General features: G+C 39.6%; 1 protein-coding gene across 3 annotated transcripts in view; it reads left to right on the top strand.

Annotated features, from left to right (window-relative positions):
- edil3a (EGF-like repeats and discoidin I-like domains 3a) overlaps positions 1 to 16,014 on the top strand; it is a 111,228-nt gene extending 95,214 nt beyond the window's left edge. For all 3 annotated transcript variants that reach the window (XM_083912856.1, XM_083912855.1, XM_083912854.1), the window contains 2 exons: positions 3,687 to 3,842; positions 15,606 to 16,014. In XM_083912856.1, coding sequence (XP_083768982.1) covers positions 3,687 to 3,842; positions 15,606 to 15,755 — 306 coding nt within the window. In that variant the 3' untranslated portion in view covers positions 15,756 to 16,014. The remainder of the gene's footprint in view (positions 1 to 3,686; positions 3,843 to 15,605) is intronic.
- Positions 16,015 to 16,381: the final 367 nt, after the last annotated feature.

Raw genomic sequence — 16,381 nt, 5'->3', positions numbered from 1 at the left:
CCCTGGCTGTAATGACAGAGCAGAGACACCGAGAGCACAGATGTGGAAGAGGAATACTGATCAATCAGAGCAGACTGGGCTTTTTCAGCAAGGGGGCCTAAAGAAACAGGCAGACAGGCAGTATGAGAAAAAGAATGTGTTTTTTGAACATTGAAGCATATAAACATGTTCAAATAAAAACCCAAAGTATGCACAATTTATCTCCTTTAAACAAGCTCACATGAGGTTTGCATTGCAAAGATTTTTGTGACATGCTGTGGTGTTTCAGTGTATGATAAAGAAAAGGACCCTCTATAGGATTTTCAAGACTTCCTGCAGAGAGAAGAGCAGTGAAACAGAGTGTTTTTCAAGCTCTCTCCACAGCTTTAAGTCTTAATGATAGTTTCCCTGTTGTGGGCTTGATGGGCCATAGCACTGTCCTCATTCCTCTGTGAGTTGTGTGCATGCAATTCTGAATTCTCCAATGTGACGTAGGAGAATATACTGATTGTAGGCATTCATTGACAGACAAACATATGTCCCGCAGGTTTTGAAGATTGAAAAACAGTTAAATTAGCACAGCTGAAGGGAGAATGTCAGCATGCCTTTTATGCAAGTGCTACATTTATCAAAAGGGACACTGGCCCTTATCCGGAACCTTATTAAGCTGCATTTCACTGCATTACAGGGTAATTTCTTCACTTTTCAAGCCTATGTCTAAGTAACTAATGGTAACATACGTTTTTTTTTTTTTTTAATCAGTCCAGTATTGTGCACGAGCCTGGCAGCTGTGAACCGGGCACAGTATAGGTGCATCCGAAAGTCTTTTGGGGCCCAATGGCATCACATGACCGATACAGAAGTTATAATTCCACAATATGGCCTCTATGTAAAATTGATGCACTTCCTGGGGGCCTGATAGCTACACACAAAAACTGCAACTTCTCCACCTTTCCATAATGTTGTCAGACACTTCTAATAACAGTCAGAGCCTGTCAAAACCAGCACTTTTTAGTTTAGTGTTTCCTGCGATGGAAATGCTACTTCAAACAGAGACTAATATATTAACACATCAACTCTTCTCCTAAAGAGCAGAGGAGATGAGTGTTTGTCTGGCAGAAGTGCATAAGTGTAGTAATTGACTCTCGCTTCCTTTTTGATTTGTAGCTGTATTGTTGAGAAAACTACAGGCTCAGATTAGAGATACACAAATCTTGTTTTTAATCTCACAGCAAGCAAAATCCTAAAATTGATGTGTTGATCATGTTTTTTTCTTTGAAAAATCTATGCCATGAGCGTTCAGAGATTGCTACAAAGGCTTCACACACTCCTAGTTTGACTGGGTGAACAGCTCATGGAGGAGTGTGATTGAAGAAAGAACAGAAGGTGGGGGATGGAGGAGAGGCTTTGCTTTAACAAGCTTATCTCGCTCCCTAATTCAGTTTGGGCCATCAAAGTGTTGAGGGCTGATGTCGCTAGGGGCGGTTGTATTTTTTGACCGCTACCTGTGACAGCAATTACAGGTTCCCCTTCATGCCTGCCTTTGTTTTGGTTGCAGTCTTGACTGCTTGGGCAGAACGAGATTACCTCAACGTTCTGCAACTGGAGCACAATCAAAGCTGCACAATGCAAAATGTCATGCCCCTCTACATCGACCAAGCAGCCCTTGCCACTGTGTCTATCTGTCCCCTTTATCCAGCTGGTTGCTGGGACATTATTGTGATTATAACATAGCTGTTGTTTAAAGGTATCCATATACAGTACATCACAGGAAAATAACCCATTCAGCCACAGCAATGAGCATTACAGAGGCTGCTTCTGTTTGAAGGAGAAGCTTCATGAATAGTGTATTCACAACGAATGAAGCATGCATACATACTGTGCAGCATCTGCATAATTGCATACCTGTGACCACAGCATCGTTAAGAGTAAAAGTATGTCTGCATGCAAACCTCAAGGCCTTTTGTCCTATTTTCATTAGCTTGACACCATCCCTTCGGGTGCCTTTTGGAAAGCCAAGATTTTGCTTTGTACTTGCTAAAGCATGGCTTTGTCTGCATGTGTGTCAGAACCCAGGTCTATGTCTGCTTATGTACACAGCAGGGTGTCTGCATTTCAGAAGACCCCTGTAATACCCAAAGAGCAGCCCTCTAGCCTAAAGTAGCTGGGAGGAAAAACAAGTTCTCGAGCAGTGTTGAAACCTCATAAGAGATGTAAACTCTGAGTGAGCTCATTCGCATCACTGCTCAGAAAAAAAAAACGTAGTTTGAGGGTTTGTAACATATTGCAGGTAATAAACATGTGGTGTGATGTGCTGGGATGCACAGTGGTGTTCTGTTATGTGTCAGGACCGGGAGGTAGAATGAGACTGAACCATAACTCATGCATTCAGTTTGTTTGCTTATTTGTTTAATCTACGCAGCGTCCTATTTTGTTTTGTCAGAGCACCGTTGCACCGTATATTGGCCTATGACCAGGCCAATTAGTGTGATCTGTGGTTGCCTCAATGTTGTGTATATTCAGCAGAAGAAATAAATATGCATGCACACAGTATGTTTCTCTCTCTCGCTCTCTCTGGGCTAAATTATGCCACTTTCTTTCCATGTCACAGCAAAAGGTCAGGTAACACGCTTTTTTTCATCCTGCATCGACTATGAATCGGTGCCGCATAGATGTATGTAATAAATGAGACAGTTTAAAAGTGACATTTGCGCCATTAGCATTTAAGGATTGAAAAAGCAAAAGACAGTATGATATCAATTATTACATTTTTATAAAACAATATGCTCCTATAAAGAGAGTGAATCACATGGGAAGTTATGGGAATTCCTCACCCTTAATTTATCATATTTCTCTAGTATAAAACTGGTTTTATTGCATACAAAATAACACTAAACATTTGGCTTAATTGTGCTAAAGAGATGTCAGAGTATTTCTGCTGTCTCTATAATGTGGAATGAACTCATAACATTACACAACACCCGCTGCTTTATGCTTATGAAAGCTCAGTGGGAGTGACTCGTTTTATGATACTAACCTTTATGTTCCATAACAGTATGAACTGTATTTCTGCACTTCAATGTGTTTCTTCATATTAGTAGGCTACGCCTTTCTCTTAACTTTAGATTGTTTACATGCATTATTCATTTGATGTAATGTAGCATCAAGAAAGCTTTACCTGTTTTTGACTTGAGTATTTTCTGAAACAGAGTGAGCCAGGTATATATGAGGAAGCTGTAGGGGTTCAGACTAACATCGTTTTGAATCCCAACCCAGTGAATCTCGACAACAGTGTTGTGTAATTTTCTAAATGATGAAGCATAATTAAATCCCAAAATGTCAATATAAGTAACAGTGTATGTGTTAACAACCCTACATCTCTGCGTTGTAAATAGTTTGCAATGAAAGAGAACCTATTAAAAATTAACCCAAATGGAGCAGTCAGTCTCAGAAGCTGCTGCGGTGTGCGATTTCTTTTTTGCTGAGGCGAGGTTGTGGACTTAGCCTTGTTGTTCAATATTCTGTGAATAATTGAGACTGACTTATTGCACCCTGTGTCTTTGTGCATTAAATCCTCTTGATGACATCGAAAGAAAAAAACAATGCTGTCTAAATTGTGAAAATGTAACTTCTCTGACAAGTTTTCACCAGTTCACTGAAAAACGTATCATTCTTTTATGTTTCTCTCTGTTTCTTTCGTCTTTCAGGTGGACTTGCTTGTGCCTACCAAGGTCACAGGTATCATCACCCAGGGAGCTAAAGACTTTGGCCATGTCCAGTTTGTTGGCTCATACAAACTGGCATACAGTAATGATGGAGAGCGGTGGAATATATACCAAGATGAAAAACAGGGGAAGGACAAGGTAAGAAGCTATCACAGCCCATAGTAATCAAACATTAATTGGACAATATTAAACCACGTCTACCATCATATTAACTGGCAAAACTAAATAATAATGTGGAATGTGAATGTGTGTCTGCGGGAACTGTGAGTACTGAATGTTTTGAATTATATATTACATCACGGAGGAAAGGGGCATTCTGGGTAGAGAGTTAACAGAATGATGCACAGGACGGACAGAAACCTGAAGCAGACAAAAACACGAAGCTGAAAATGTCAGAAAGTTTTTTCAGTATTAAAAGTGAAAATGTCAATTTCAGGACCTGTCTGTTTCTTGTTTCCACTTCCTTTTAGCACCTTCTTATCTGTGGCTCGAACTGAGCTTGCCTGGTTTGTCCTACTGCCTCTCTCTGGTATGGGATCAGATAAGACTGTGCTGTCAATCTGGCCTGGCCAGTCCTATGCTGAAAATCTTGTTTACGGCCCTTCAACAGAGTACATGTCTACTGCGATCGCCCACGACAACAGACACAGAGCAGGGCTGCTGCAGCCTCCTTGCTGATATCAGGAGAGCTGCAGGCACAGTGTTACAGTTAAAGCAAAAGCCCCTTGTCTTTCAGATAGTGGTGGCAAGAGAGGTAATGTTTACTTTTCTCTCTTGCCATGTTATTGAAAGATAAGCTCAATTTCTTCTGCCTAGTCACATACTGGTGATGTGTTTCCTATGGTAAATCAAGAAATTATGTAGATATTTCTTAAAATCACTCACAGTATTACACACTGAGATGATGTGATATATCTAGAGTATAGTCTCACATTGACAGACCTTCAGATCTCAAAAGCGCTCTGTCAGTGCTGAGAGAAGCGCCGAATGTTAGGCTTTATCCCAGCACGTCCTGTAAACCCGATGATCTAACGCATAATCTATTGTACAATCTGTTCTAATCTGAAGTGTAATTCAGATTTTCGTGTTTGAGATCATATAAAGAATGCATGAAAAAACAAATCCATGTTATGATGTCAAATGAATTCCAATTAATTGAAAGATGATTTAAATAACAATACATAGTTTTTGATTCATAATTGAAGAGAGATTGATTTTGATTATCCTAGATTCAGTTTTTAACACGGATTGGCACTCATTCATTTATTCATGCAAATTTATTTCACCCATTTAAAAACAATAATGCAATATCAAAGCATGTGTTGATTGTGTTCTAATGGCTTGAAGTTCTTTAGTCTTTAATTTACCGTCATGCTTGATTTCATAGTTTAACTGCAGTTCATGCCCTGCAGTCTGTGCACATAGAAGCATCGGCTATGTGCCGGGCTTTCTCATAAAAACTGATTTTGAACAGCTTCAAATGACATTTCAAAATGAGATTTTCTTAAAGAAGTGCTTCTTATTTTGTTAGGCTCAGTGTGGTGACCTAAAGCTGAAATATGACAGCACCTTGTTAAGGCAAATAACACCCCTCAATAGCCTGATGTCAATTTTTGCCCTTATCCTTGTTGCAGAGCCAGTGCAGCAGCCAATGCCTAGAAATATGTTTCCATCTCTGCAGTTCAGATTTCTTGCTTGAGGAGTTTATAATTTCAACACCCCCGATGATCTTTGGATATGAGCCACTGCATGCTCAGCATGATTTTCACCCAAGTAATTTCCATACCGAGCACTGGTGACTTCCGAAAAGCTTGGCAAGCATCCTCTAAGGTAGCAAAGGGAAAGAGAGAAAAGTACTGGTGACACCTCAGGAACCTTTCATTTTTTTCTTTACATCTCATTTTCAAAAATAACTCAGTGGGGAGCAGCACCTCCGCCAAGCTACACATGGATTAGAAAACACATTTAAACTGTATGACTGATGTGTTTGTCGTAAAACAGAAATTTGCAAATCATAAAAAGATACCTTTAAACTCGATACAAGCCATTTCTATAGCCTCCCCTGTGTTGGTATTGCTGTATAAGTCAGAGCAAATCCAAGGATAGGCAGTCAATCTGAGTGTGTGCGCTCTGTATTAGAAGGAAGGCGTGTTGAGCAAGGCTTCTGAGGATGTCAATCAGTTTGTCCCTCGACGGAGCCAAGGGGCTGTTCAGATGTATGATTCTTCAAGGTGTTTTCCCCCTTCAGTCAGCTGCAGCAGCCATTAATGCTAGAGGACACATTTGGCTGTTGGACTCCCGAGGCTCCTTCTGCCACACCACAATGCTTGACTCGCCAGGAATATACTGTGAACGTGTGTGTGTGTGTGTGTGTGTGTGTGTGTGTGTGTGTGTGTGTGTGTGTGTGTGTGTGTGTGTGTGTGTGTGTGTGTGTGTGTGTGTGTGTGTGTGTGTGTGTGTGTGTGTGTGTGTGTGTGTGTGTGTGTTTGTGTGTGTGTGTGTGTGTTTGTGTGTGTGTCTGGGTCTGGGTGTCTGGGTGTCTGGTTCGGGCACAGTGGTAGAGGCTTGTAAGTATTCTTCTCAGCTCTTCCCCTTCAGCTCCTATGTGGCAGAGGCTGCAGGCAGTTAGATCTAGATTGAGAGAGGAGACTCTGTCAGAATACAGATGTTGTCAAAGCAGGGCACAGTAACGCACACACACACACGCACACACACACACACACACACACACACACATACACACACAACAGTATCCCTCTACAAAATCCTTAGAGTGCCGTGTTTGCCTTTTCTACTCCACACAAATCCCAAATACCTGTGTATTGCACATGTAACTGAGACAAGTAACAGCATAGTCCATTGTTTAAACACAATAAAACCAGGATACATTTCCATGATTATAAATATTTGTTCAGCTGCATTTGAGCTGCATTTCAACATGCACACATTTTCCACACCTGGGTCACTACACAGTCCAGTGCTGCACCAATGCTCTCTCCTGGGTGTCAATATTTACACAGGCCGTTGATGGGGGCAAATCAAGCACAAAAGTAATTGATTTTATGTTTAATAGTGTTTCACTCAAGTGGCACAGGGTTAATTATCCATTAGTCGTTAGTTCCCCCTGGGTCAGAGGGTAACTGAATGTGAGATAGCTGTGAATACAATCATTTTAAGATTAACCGCTAACAGTCAGATTTTCTTTTTCTACAGTCATGGAAAATGTTGACTGTTTTATGCACATCAGGATTAGAAAAATCTAGAATACATATTGCCATCCTCTTAAAAGTTGTCTCCTAGGCTGACAGGCTGTTCTTGACCTTTCAATGAAGATGTGGCTGAGCTTCTCTGGTATCACCATGACCAGCTAGGCAACATAAGGGCAGAGAGCAAAGAGATCTGAGCGTCTTGCTCCCTTGACCTGTGCACCAGGTTAAAATAATAAAGTGTGGAGGGCCCACAAGGCCTGCCATAGTAATGTGTACCCATGACTCCACCAGACTTGAAAATCAATAGTATAGAGCAGAGTTGTGGCTCTTGGGTCAGTCTGTAGACACAGACATGTGCCTCATAATAGAATAGAATAGAATAGAATAGCCTTTATTGTCATTGCATTTGCATACAACGAAATTGGAGTGCTACTCCCCCTTGGTACATTTTAGAAAAGAATATATAATAAAACAATAAGCTTGTGTCCCTGGATAAAATAATTATACTTGGGGGATACCAACTGAGATTTACTCCCACATATTTGACTAAAACTTTGACTAAAAAAATAAAAGATATAAAACACTTTGGTTTGTTATGGTAAGTACTTGTTATAGTACTTCAGTTCCTAATAGTTGGTAGCTGGCACAAATATGACCAGTCAACTATGTCAGTGGCTGGTGGCTCTTACTCTATTGTCCTGTTTCTGCTACTGTCAGGGGCCTCCCATACGAACGTGGGTATTTTTTAAACTGTGTGTTTCTCTGCACGGTTTGGCCTTTCATCCACACGTAACTACAGACGTGGGCTCCTGAACCGGAGTCAAGGGTGAACTTTTTTGAAAAGTCCGGTTTAAACAGTCTTGTGTGGACAGGAAAACTGAGGAAAACCAGGTCCCCAGGACAGGCGCTCTTAGTGTATGCCACCATGTGCTTAGCGGCCAAGCACGGTCCTCTGCCCAGAAGCACATTTGCCCATTCACTCCTATACATGCGGGGAAGAGGAGATCACCTCCAAAATGTTTTTTGGTTGAATCGAAAGGCTCATGATTATCTTCAGACCCTCTACTAAAAAAAGATGTATGTGGGCATAATTTTAGACCCTACCAAAATCGAGTTATGGGCAGGAGAAGACAACTATGCGGCTTAAAAGAGCCGTAGTGAAACACCTCCAGCAGCTTAGGTCCCATCTCCGTAAAGCCCAGCGCAAGGCTCTGGCATGGTTTTTGTGCATTGTGTCCAATGTTTTTTGTATTGTTTTTCGTGTTGTTTCTTGCTTGATGCTCGGGCATGGACTTGGGAACGCGAATATTTCTAAATCCGGTAAGTCCTACCGCGTACACGAGAACCAAAAATGGCGGCGGCCTTAAGGGAGATTGCGCCACTGAGCAGCTTTCTATAGGAATGAATGGGTGCCATTTTTAGGTCCGCTGTCCATTCTTTTTTCTATGTCCATGAGGAAAACCGCAAATTTCTTGTTGACATTGTTTGAGGTCACACTGTGCGACGGTAAATAGTAAGTTGTTTCCATGGAGAAATGTGGAGCACTCTAGACTTGACCAGCCGACAGTGGCAGATTTTGTGGTTTCATGTGGATGGGATTTTTTTTCTTTCCGGGGACGATAAGAGTTCGGTTTCAAAAATACCTGTTTTCGTGTGAACTAGGCCTCAGAAAGTGGCAGGCTGGCCACACAACAGACTGGGCTTCAGCAGCAGTGGCTGCCTCATTCATGTAAGTGAATGTAGTAATTCATGTAGTTACAGTACTTTGATTTTTTTTTTTGACCCAGGTCACCATTTAAAGCAGCCATCACTCAATGGTCACATGATGAGAATTAATCATTGCATAACGTTCTACTTCTACCAAGCTGACGTTTTTAATAACATTTTTAATAACTCTTGATTATTTCTATACATGGCATACTTGTGAAGCTTGTAACCCTTGGTTATAGTGCAGCAAACACTGTTTAAAATGCTATGGGAAATTTCAGAAGCTGGCAAAGTCTCATACAGTTCAGATGATGGCTAACATCCATTTGTTTACAGTGGAGTACCTCTAGTTTAAGATATGTGTAATTGTCTATGTTCAGTGTAGAGAATCAAAATGACATACAGTATTTTTTACTCACTCTTTTTCTGTGAATATTATTTTATTCAGTTATTTTATTCATCTAAGGTTGTATTATTTTATTCATCTAAAGTTGTTTTCCAATATGATGTTGTTGAGGACATATTCATTACTTTGCTTATCCCTGTTCTGTTTTTTCCTCCTAGTATTACAGTATTTTCCTGTTGTTGTGATTTCTTTCACACATCCTGTTCTAGACAGTTTATTTTAGAGACACTGCCTTTGACACTGTGTAGGTCCCCAGACAGACTAGTAGAGATTCTTGTCATATTTCAATCAGCTGCAGCTCTCATGCCCTTCCTGTCCTGCCTTTTATATTTTATTTTGTGACCTGGTTGTCACATTACAGTTGTGGCAACACTCCTGAAAGTGACACATTTCTCACATCCTGATGTCAAATGTTGCAGTTCTGAAATACTGTAAAATAGTGAAAAGAGCATGTCTACACAGAATGGTTTAGAAAGGGGGTAGAATTATGTGCTTGGTATCAAAACTGATTTTTTTCACTCCAGGTTTAATATATCATAAATACACTGTTTTTGCTCAGCGTTATACAATTGAGAAATGCGTCACACATGTACAGAAACAGATGTGGACCAGCACACACTGCTGTTGCGCAACAGTTTTAGACACCATTTTAGACATAAATTGTCAAGTCAAGTTTATTTTGATAGCACATTTAAAAAAAAACATTTGTTGACCAAAGTTCCAAGGTTTATATATATACTATATACTGTTCAATACATACCTCCCTATAGGTGGGGTATAGGGAGTTAAAATGTCAGATAGCTAAGAGGGAGCCAGTTCATGGAGTTCTTTATAGACAAACAGTAAGAGTTTTAGAGTCTTAAAGTTAACTCTAAAACTGACCGTGGAGCAAGTGGAGGGAGGCAAGTAGGGGGGAGATATGCTCACGTTTATGAGAACCAATTTAAAGGCTTGCAGCAGTGCTCTGCACATATTGCAGACATGAGAGTGAAGACTGACTGACTCTCATGTAAAGGGAGTTACAGTAGTCAAGGGGGTAATAAAAGCATGGATTACTTATTCACAATCTTGGAAGGATAAAAAGGGTTTTACCTTTGCTGGGATTTGCAGTTGGGAAAAAGCTATCTCCCACCACAGAATTGATCCGTTTGTCGAGTTTAATTTCAGAATCGAAAATTATGCCAAGATTTTTTGCATATGGTTTCATGTAGTGGGCCAAGCTTCCCACACAGAAGGCTTTGGGAGGTGGGGGGCAAAGAGAATCACTTCAGTTTTCAGCAGTCATTTATAGGCTGCAATGACTGATGGCTACGATCTTTTTAATGGGAGGTAAAGCTGGGTATCGTCCGCAAAACAATGGAAGGAGATGCTGTGCTTCCTAATGAGGGGACCCAGTCTTGGCATGTATAGAAAAAAAGGAGAGGTGCAAGAAAAGAGCCTTGAAGGACCCCACCGGCGCAAGCGGTCCAGGAGAAAGAAGCATTCCCCACACAAACAGAGAAGCATCTATTTCCAAGACAGGACTCAAACCATTTAGGGCTGTCTACTGGACCCCATCCCATTGTTCAAGTCTGGTAATAAGCCGTTTGTGATGGACTGTATCAAATGCCACACTAAGGTCTAACAGTATTAGAATGGCACAGTCTCCATTGTCTGCTGCTACTGACAAATCATTGTGAACTTTTAAAAGAGCTGATTCAATGCTAAATTGCTCGCTGAAAAAAAGATTGAAAAGCTTCAAATATTAAATTTTTGCTTGAAAAGGGATGAAGTTGTTGGTGGACAAGTATTTTGGATAGAAATGGAAGCTTGGAAATGGGCCTAAAATTAGATAAAATATTTGGGTCCAAGTTGGTTTTTTTAGGAGTGGTTGAACCACTGCATGTTTAAAAGATGAGGGAAAACAATCCGTGGAAAAGCAATAATTTATAATAGACAGGGTGCTGGGGCCAACAGTATCAAATGCCTCTTTTAGTAGGAGAGAGGGAATGTAGTCAGAAGGACATGTTGTGGGCTTCAAATGACAGACTACTTTCTGCAGAGAGGAAAGAAACACAGGTTAAAGCTGATTAAAAACAGACAGACGGATGATCAAGAGCCAACTGAGGGAAGGGAGGATTTGCCTTCTAATATCAACTATCGTGTTGAAGTTGAGAAGATATTCACAATTGCTGTGGAGGGGTCAGGAATAGTATTGCCAGGTGGGTTAATAGCAGCATTTATAGTGCTAAAAAGGGTGTTGGGTCTTTAGCAGTTGTTGGATATTAAGTCGTAAAAGTATTTCGTCCTTGGTGCTTTAACCGTGTCCTGATTTTCGGTCAAGTCGTTTTGTAGCGTCTCGTAGGAGATTTGTAACTTGTCCTTTTTCCATTTCTGCTCAGCCTCTCTGCAGCACTGTCTAAGAGCACAAGTAATGTCATTAAGCCAGGGCTGGGATTTAAATTTAGCTCGTCAGGTCTTAAAAGGCGCAATAGCATCAAGAATATTACTGCAGGTGGAATTAAATAATGAGACACTCTCAGCACTCATGTTTGCAGGAAGAGAGTCTGGTGAGCGGGTGGTGGGAGAAGCTGCATGAGCGTTAGAAAAACATATGATGGTGCCAGAGTTGATAACACAGGAAGAACGACCCAAGACACATAGGTTAATAGGTTTAGAGTGGAATACAGTGTCAAATATAATAGGGGAGTGGTTAGATATAACAGCATATTCATCTCTAAAGCTAAGGTGTGCGAACGTTTATGAGTTGGCCCGCCACGTGTTGAGCAAGATTAAAAGACTGTTATATTTAAAAAGTCAGTAGCAAATCTATTTGAGGAATCATCAACGTGGATGTTAAAGTCACCAGCTGTAATAACGTTGTTACCTTAGCTGGAGGAACCTGAGACTGGCATACTTCAACACCAACTGAGATGAGAACAAAAATAAGTGACATGAAATAGTTTTTCCAGGCTCATCTTGGTTAAACAATTTCCAACACAAACCGTAATGAATCAACTTCATACAATTTCAACAGTTTTTTTAAATGTTTTTTTTTTTTATTATGGCCTTCTGGGGTTTTTTATTTCTTCCTTTCTTTCATACAGCAGAGTGTCCAGAATCTTTTTAAACGACCGTGTGCCTGTTGGCCTGTTAGACAACAGAAAGTGCAACATGTGCGGATTCAGACAGTGAAATGTTTTTTCACGTGGGTTTTTTTTTCTGAAACACACAGCTGTAGTGCACATTCATTATTTTTGTTTGTGGTTGTTTGTTATTTGAAAGTACCGTTTAATCAGTACATGAGTTATGGGCCTGTTTCAACAAAATCTGCAACATGAGATAATTTATACGCATTCCACTGATAATAAAAGCATGTGCCTTTGTTTGTTCAATCATGCTCAACATTATACATATTTATCTTCAATAACTGAACAAAGAATAGAACAAAAATGTCATGAACAAAACTAATCTAACTCATCTAAGTTACCCTTAGTAATATTTAGTTTATGTTCACTCAAAATCGTATGTCAAAATGGTCTCTTTACATTGCATGAAGTGATTATATCCAAGTATTCATTAACATTAAAACATTTATCATTAAATTGCTTCTCAGGCAGTAACAGTGTTGGACGTACGTATATTAAACATGTATTAAGGCATCATACAGTATAATGTGGATAGAAAGAAGGAGAGGACATACAAAGAAAGTGGGAGAAATGACAGAGAGGGCAGAATGCCATGTGATGAAGTGTTGTTTGTCTGCAGATGCAAACCTTGCCTGAACAAAGTCTAAGCTACATGCTTCAATACAGATGAGAAACACAGGGGAGGGGATGTGTTTCACAGCAGAAGGAAAATGATGACAAAGAATGTAGGATGAAAAGGCGGCCGGCACTCGTTTGTGTTAGCCATGTGAAATAAGGACAGTAATGAAAGAGTACACCTGTCACATGATTTCAGCTTTAGTCTGCTTAAGAGTAACTCACAAAAGCACCAGAAATAACCGAATAAAGAATAACATGAAAACAGTCGTATTAGGGGAAACACATCCTAGGAAGAGGAGAGGTTTGATAACTTGATGTTACATCGCGTATTGATAAGGTACAATTATATCATATATGTCTAACAGCTGCTTGATAAATGATCCCTAAGAGAATCTATAATAGTAGGCCTATTTATAAACCGTATTTTTCATGCTACAACTCTTGCATCTTCTTATTTAGACCTATAAAAATATTTGCTGTGTTGAGAATCATTTTATAAAGGTTTTAAAAGTATGACAGTGGCAGTTGGATCATTAGAGCATTTTAACATGATACCCAGAGAAGCTATTATATACTTACAATATGCTAAAATGTCTATGATGTTGCTGAACTACTTATTACTTACTTAATTACTAATAAGATACGTTAACTTGAGGTTTTAAACAAGGGTTAAGCAATTAAAAATCAACAACTTCGTATTCACAGTGCATATTTTTATGAAGTAATTTCATGGAAAGTTCCTGTATATTTTAAAATTGAATGCACTTTTTTAAACCTGCACTAGAACACATATGTGTGAACAATGCATTAAATAAATATCTCTGACCAATTCCTCCTGTCCATTTCTATTATCTTATTTGTAATTACATAGGACGCTTATGTGAATGGTGTCTTCCAGCTGGTAGAGTACGTAAAGTGCCACAACCCAAAATCTCTTTGAAGTATCAAATATAGCTAGAAAACTTTTGGCCTTTTTCTCCCCTTCTCTCTTGACCTTCTATTTTTAGGATATATTGGCTGCATCCACACTACTATGTTTCACATTGACATACACTGGGCATGTGCATAATGTGTGCACTGTGTAAGGCCAGTAACACTTCTAGACATGGGAATTCTCAATTAGGCCGTAGTAGCATTATTATGCAGAATTAACTGAACAACAGCCACTAGCATTGACAACAAGGCCAGAAACAGACGGAATTTATTGTCCACATTGAATTAACCACCTGTAGTCAAGGCTGATGTCGTCGTTTTCTTACGGAAAAGGGTCACATGGTAGGGGCATGAAGAAACAGGAAAGAACATGTCATGACTGTAGATCCAATCTTGAAGCAAATGTGGGTGTCTGCATCATAGTTTCCAAAGGTCTCCATTTCAAACTTAAACGCAACAAAACTAAAATGGGGTAAGAAGCATTTCCAAAAGTCTCTGTTATAGGGGCTTGGAAACGCCACAGTAGTGCGGATGCCAGGCATGAACAAGTTATGTATTTTAAAATGAAAATTTAGTAGTGTGGATGAAGCTGTAGTGTTTTTTTATCAACACAAACTCTAAACTATTATTTAAGTCCTTCATGTGATCTTTGGTGCATGGCCATTGTTTCTAGCACTTGTTATAATAAAACCTTTAAGATCATGTTTTGAAGGTTTAATTCCACACCGGCTCCTATGATTTTCCGAGAAGAAAATTAGTTGAAGCTTTGATCTGTAAAGTTTAACCTCTGTCTCCATCACCTGCCTGGATTTGGCTGACTGATTTTTGATTCCACACAACAGTGAGTCCTATTAGATCCTAATTACACAGGCGTAATCATGTCTGTTTAATGGAAACGATCATATCCTTCAATGAAGCAGTCCCTGTAGATTAATTTCTTCCTAATATACTTAATTCTACTGTCTATTAAGCACACACCAACACAATGCTTCTAATGACCAACAATACAGCACACATCCCAGTATGGCAATTAGCTTGTTTGTATCTATGGTAGGTAGTTAACCCTTTAACTGTTCTTTCAAGGCTTATCTATAGTCTCTTAAATGTCATTGAATTGGTATAAAAGTGGTGCAGACACTGAAATCTCTCTCTTAACGACTTGAATGTTTATCTTAAATTAGATACAAATAGATTTTCAGCACTTCAGTAATTGATATGCCAGTGGCTACATAATGAGAGTGTAGGTGTGTTGATCCAGGATGCATATTAGTCTGGAGCACAATATGTTGAGTTCCACAGAGCCAGTGCTAAAGAGAAACACAGCTCTCCTTTGTAGCAAAATTTCTGGCAACAAACAAAACCTTTTATTCAATGCCAAGGTGGAAAAAAAATCAAGGAAAACAAGCATAAGGTGCTTGTTAATAACTCCACTCTTCACTCATTAATTGCAGAGGTAGGATTTCTAGTTGTGCCGTTCCAACAATGCACAAACGTGCTCACGTGTGGTGCATAAAAGAAAAGAACTAAGAATAGGACTGAATTCTGAGAATGTACAGTTATGGGCCGTGTTTAGATTGAAGCTCTGATTGGCTGCACTTCATTTAGTGCCTGTTCAGGCAATGAGGACTTAAAGGTAACAAGGTAAAGAAATGCACCAGGATTGTTCTGCACCTGTCTTTCAGTAAATAGGCATTCAATGTGGTTTCAGGGGTTTGTCATTGAAAATTTTTTTTCACAACATGTTGACCTCCAAAGTATTTCACTACCATTTAGTCAGACAAGCCCTCAAATACTGCTGCAGCATTAACATTTCAGTTTTCTTGGTATTAAACAGACCAAAACGTGCCTAGAATTTCCGTTTGCAAAAAATAATAATTCATCCATGCTTTTTTCTTCATAGGTATTCCAAGGGAACTTTGACAACGACACACACCGAAAGAATGTGATAGATCCACCCATCTACGCTCGGCTCATCCGGATCCTTCCCTGGTCATGGTATGGCAGGATCACTTTGCGTGCAGATGTACTGGGATGCACAGACGAAGAGTGAAGTCCTTTCTTCCATCTTTCTTGCCATTGTCCCTTATCCCTTGGCATACTGGAGTATCTATCCCAGTATTTCAAAAATAAACTGTGCAACCTGTAAAAATAATCAATTTCCAATGGATTTTTAAAGAATACGTTGTTGGTTGTGGTGGGTTGCTGTTAATTCTTTTTGTAGAATGATTTCAAACCTGCCCTAGATCCACTTTTTTTCTTATAATTTTCCTCTTTAAAGTGTGATCGATGTCTTTTTATTCTTCTCAAGATTGACCATCCTGTTTGAAATGAACTTCTGTAATATATATGTGAGGGGCGGGGGTGGAGTCGGAGTGGGGTTCTCGCTGTGGTTTTAACTTGTTGCCATGAAAGCTATTGTACAGTGTCACTTTTTAACAAATATGTGAAATCTGTCTGCTGTGCTTAATTGGACATGATTAACCAACTTCATACCGTAACTAAAATGTAAAAATACCATGTAGGGATCACACGTTATCAAATATATTTTTACTTTGATTACAACACGTCCTCAAGCCATGCTTTTACCCTAATGGACACTGGCATTACTACATCAATCAAAACACTATTAATGCTCTTGTATTATATGTAAAAGACTAAGAAATTGCATGGTGCGTG

Source organism: Echiichthys vipera (genome assembly GCF_963691815.1).
Source record: "Echiichthys vipera genome assembly, chromosome: 4".
Taxonomy (NCBI): Eukaryota; Metazoa; Chordata; class Actinopteri; order Perciformes; family Trachinidae; genus Echiichthys; species Echiichthys vipera.
The sequence above is the reverse complement of the archived record's forward strand: the minus strand, read 5'-3'. Positions and strand labels throughout refer to the sequence as shown.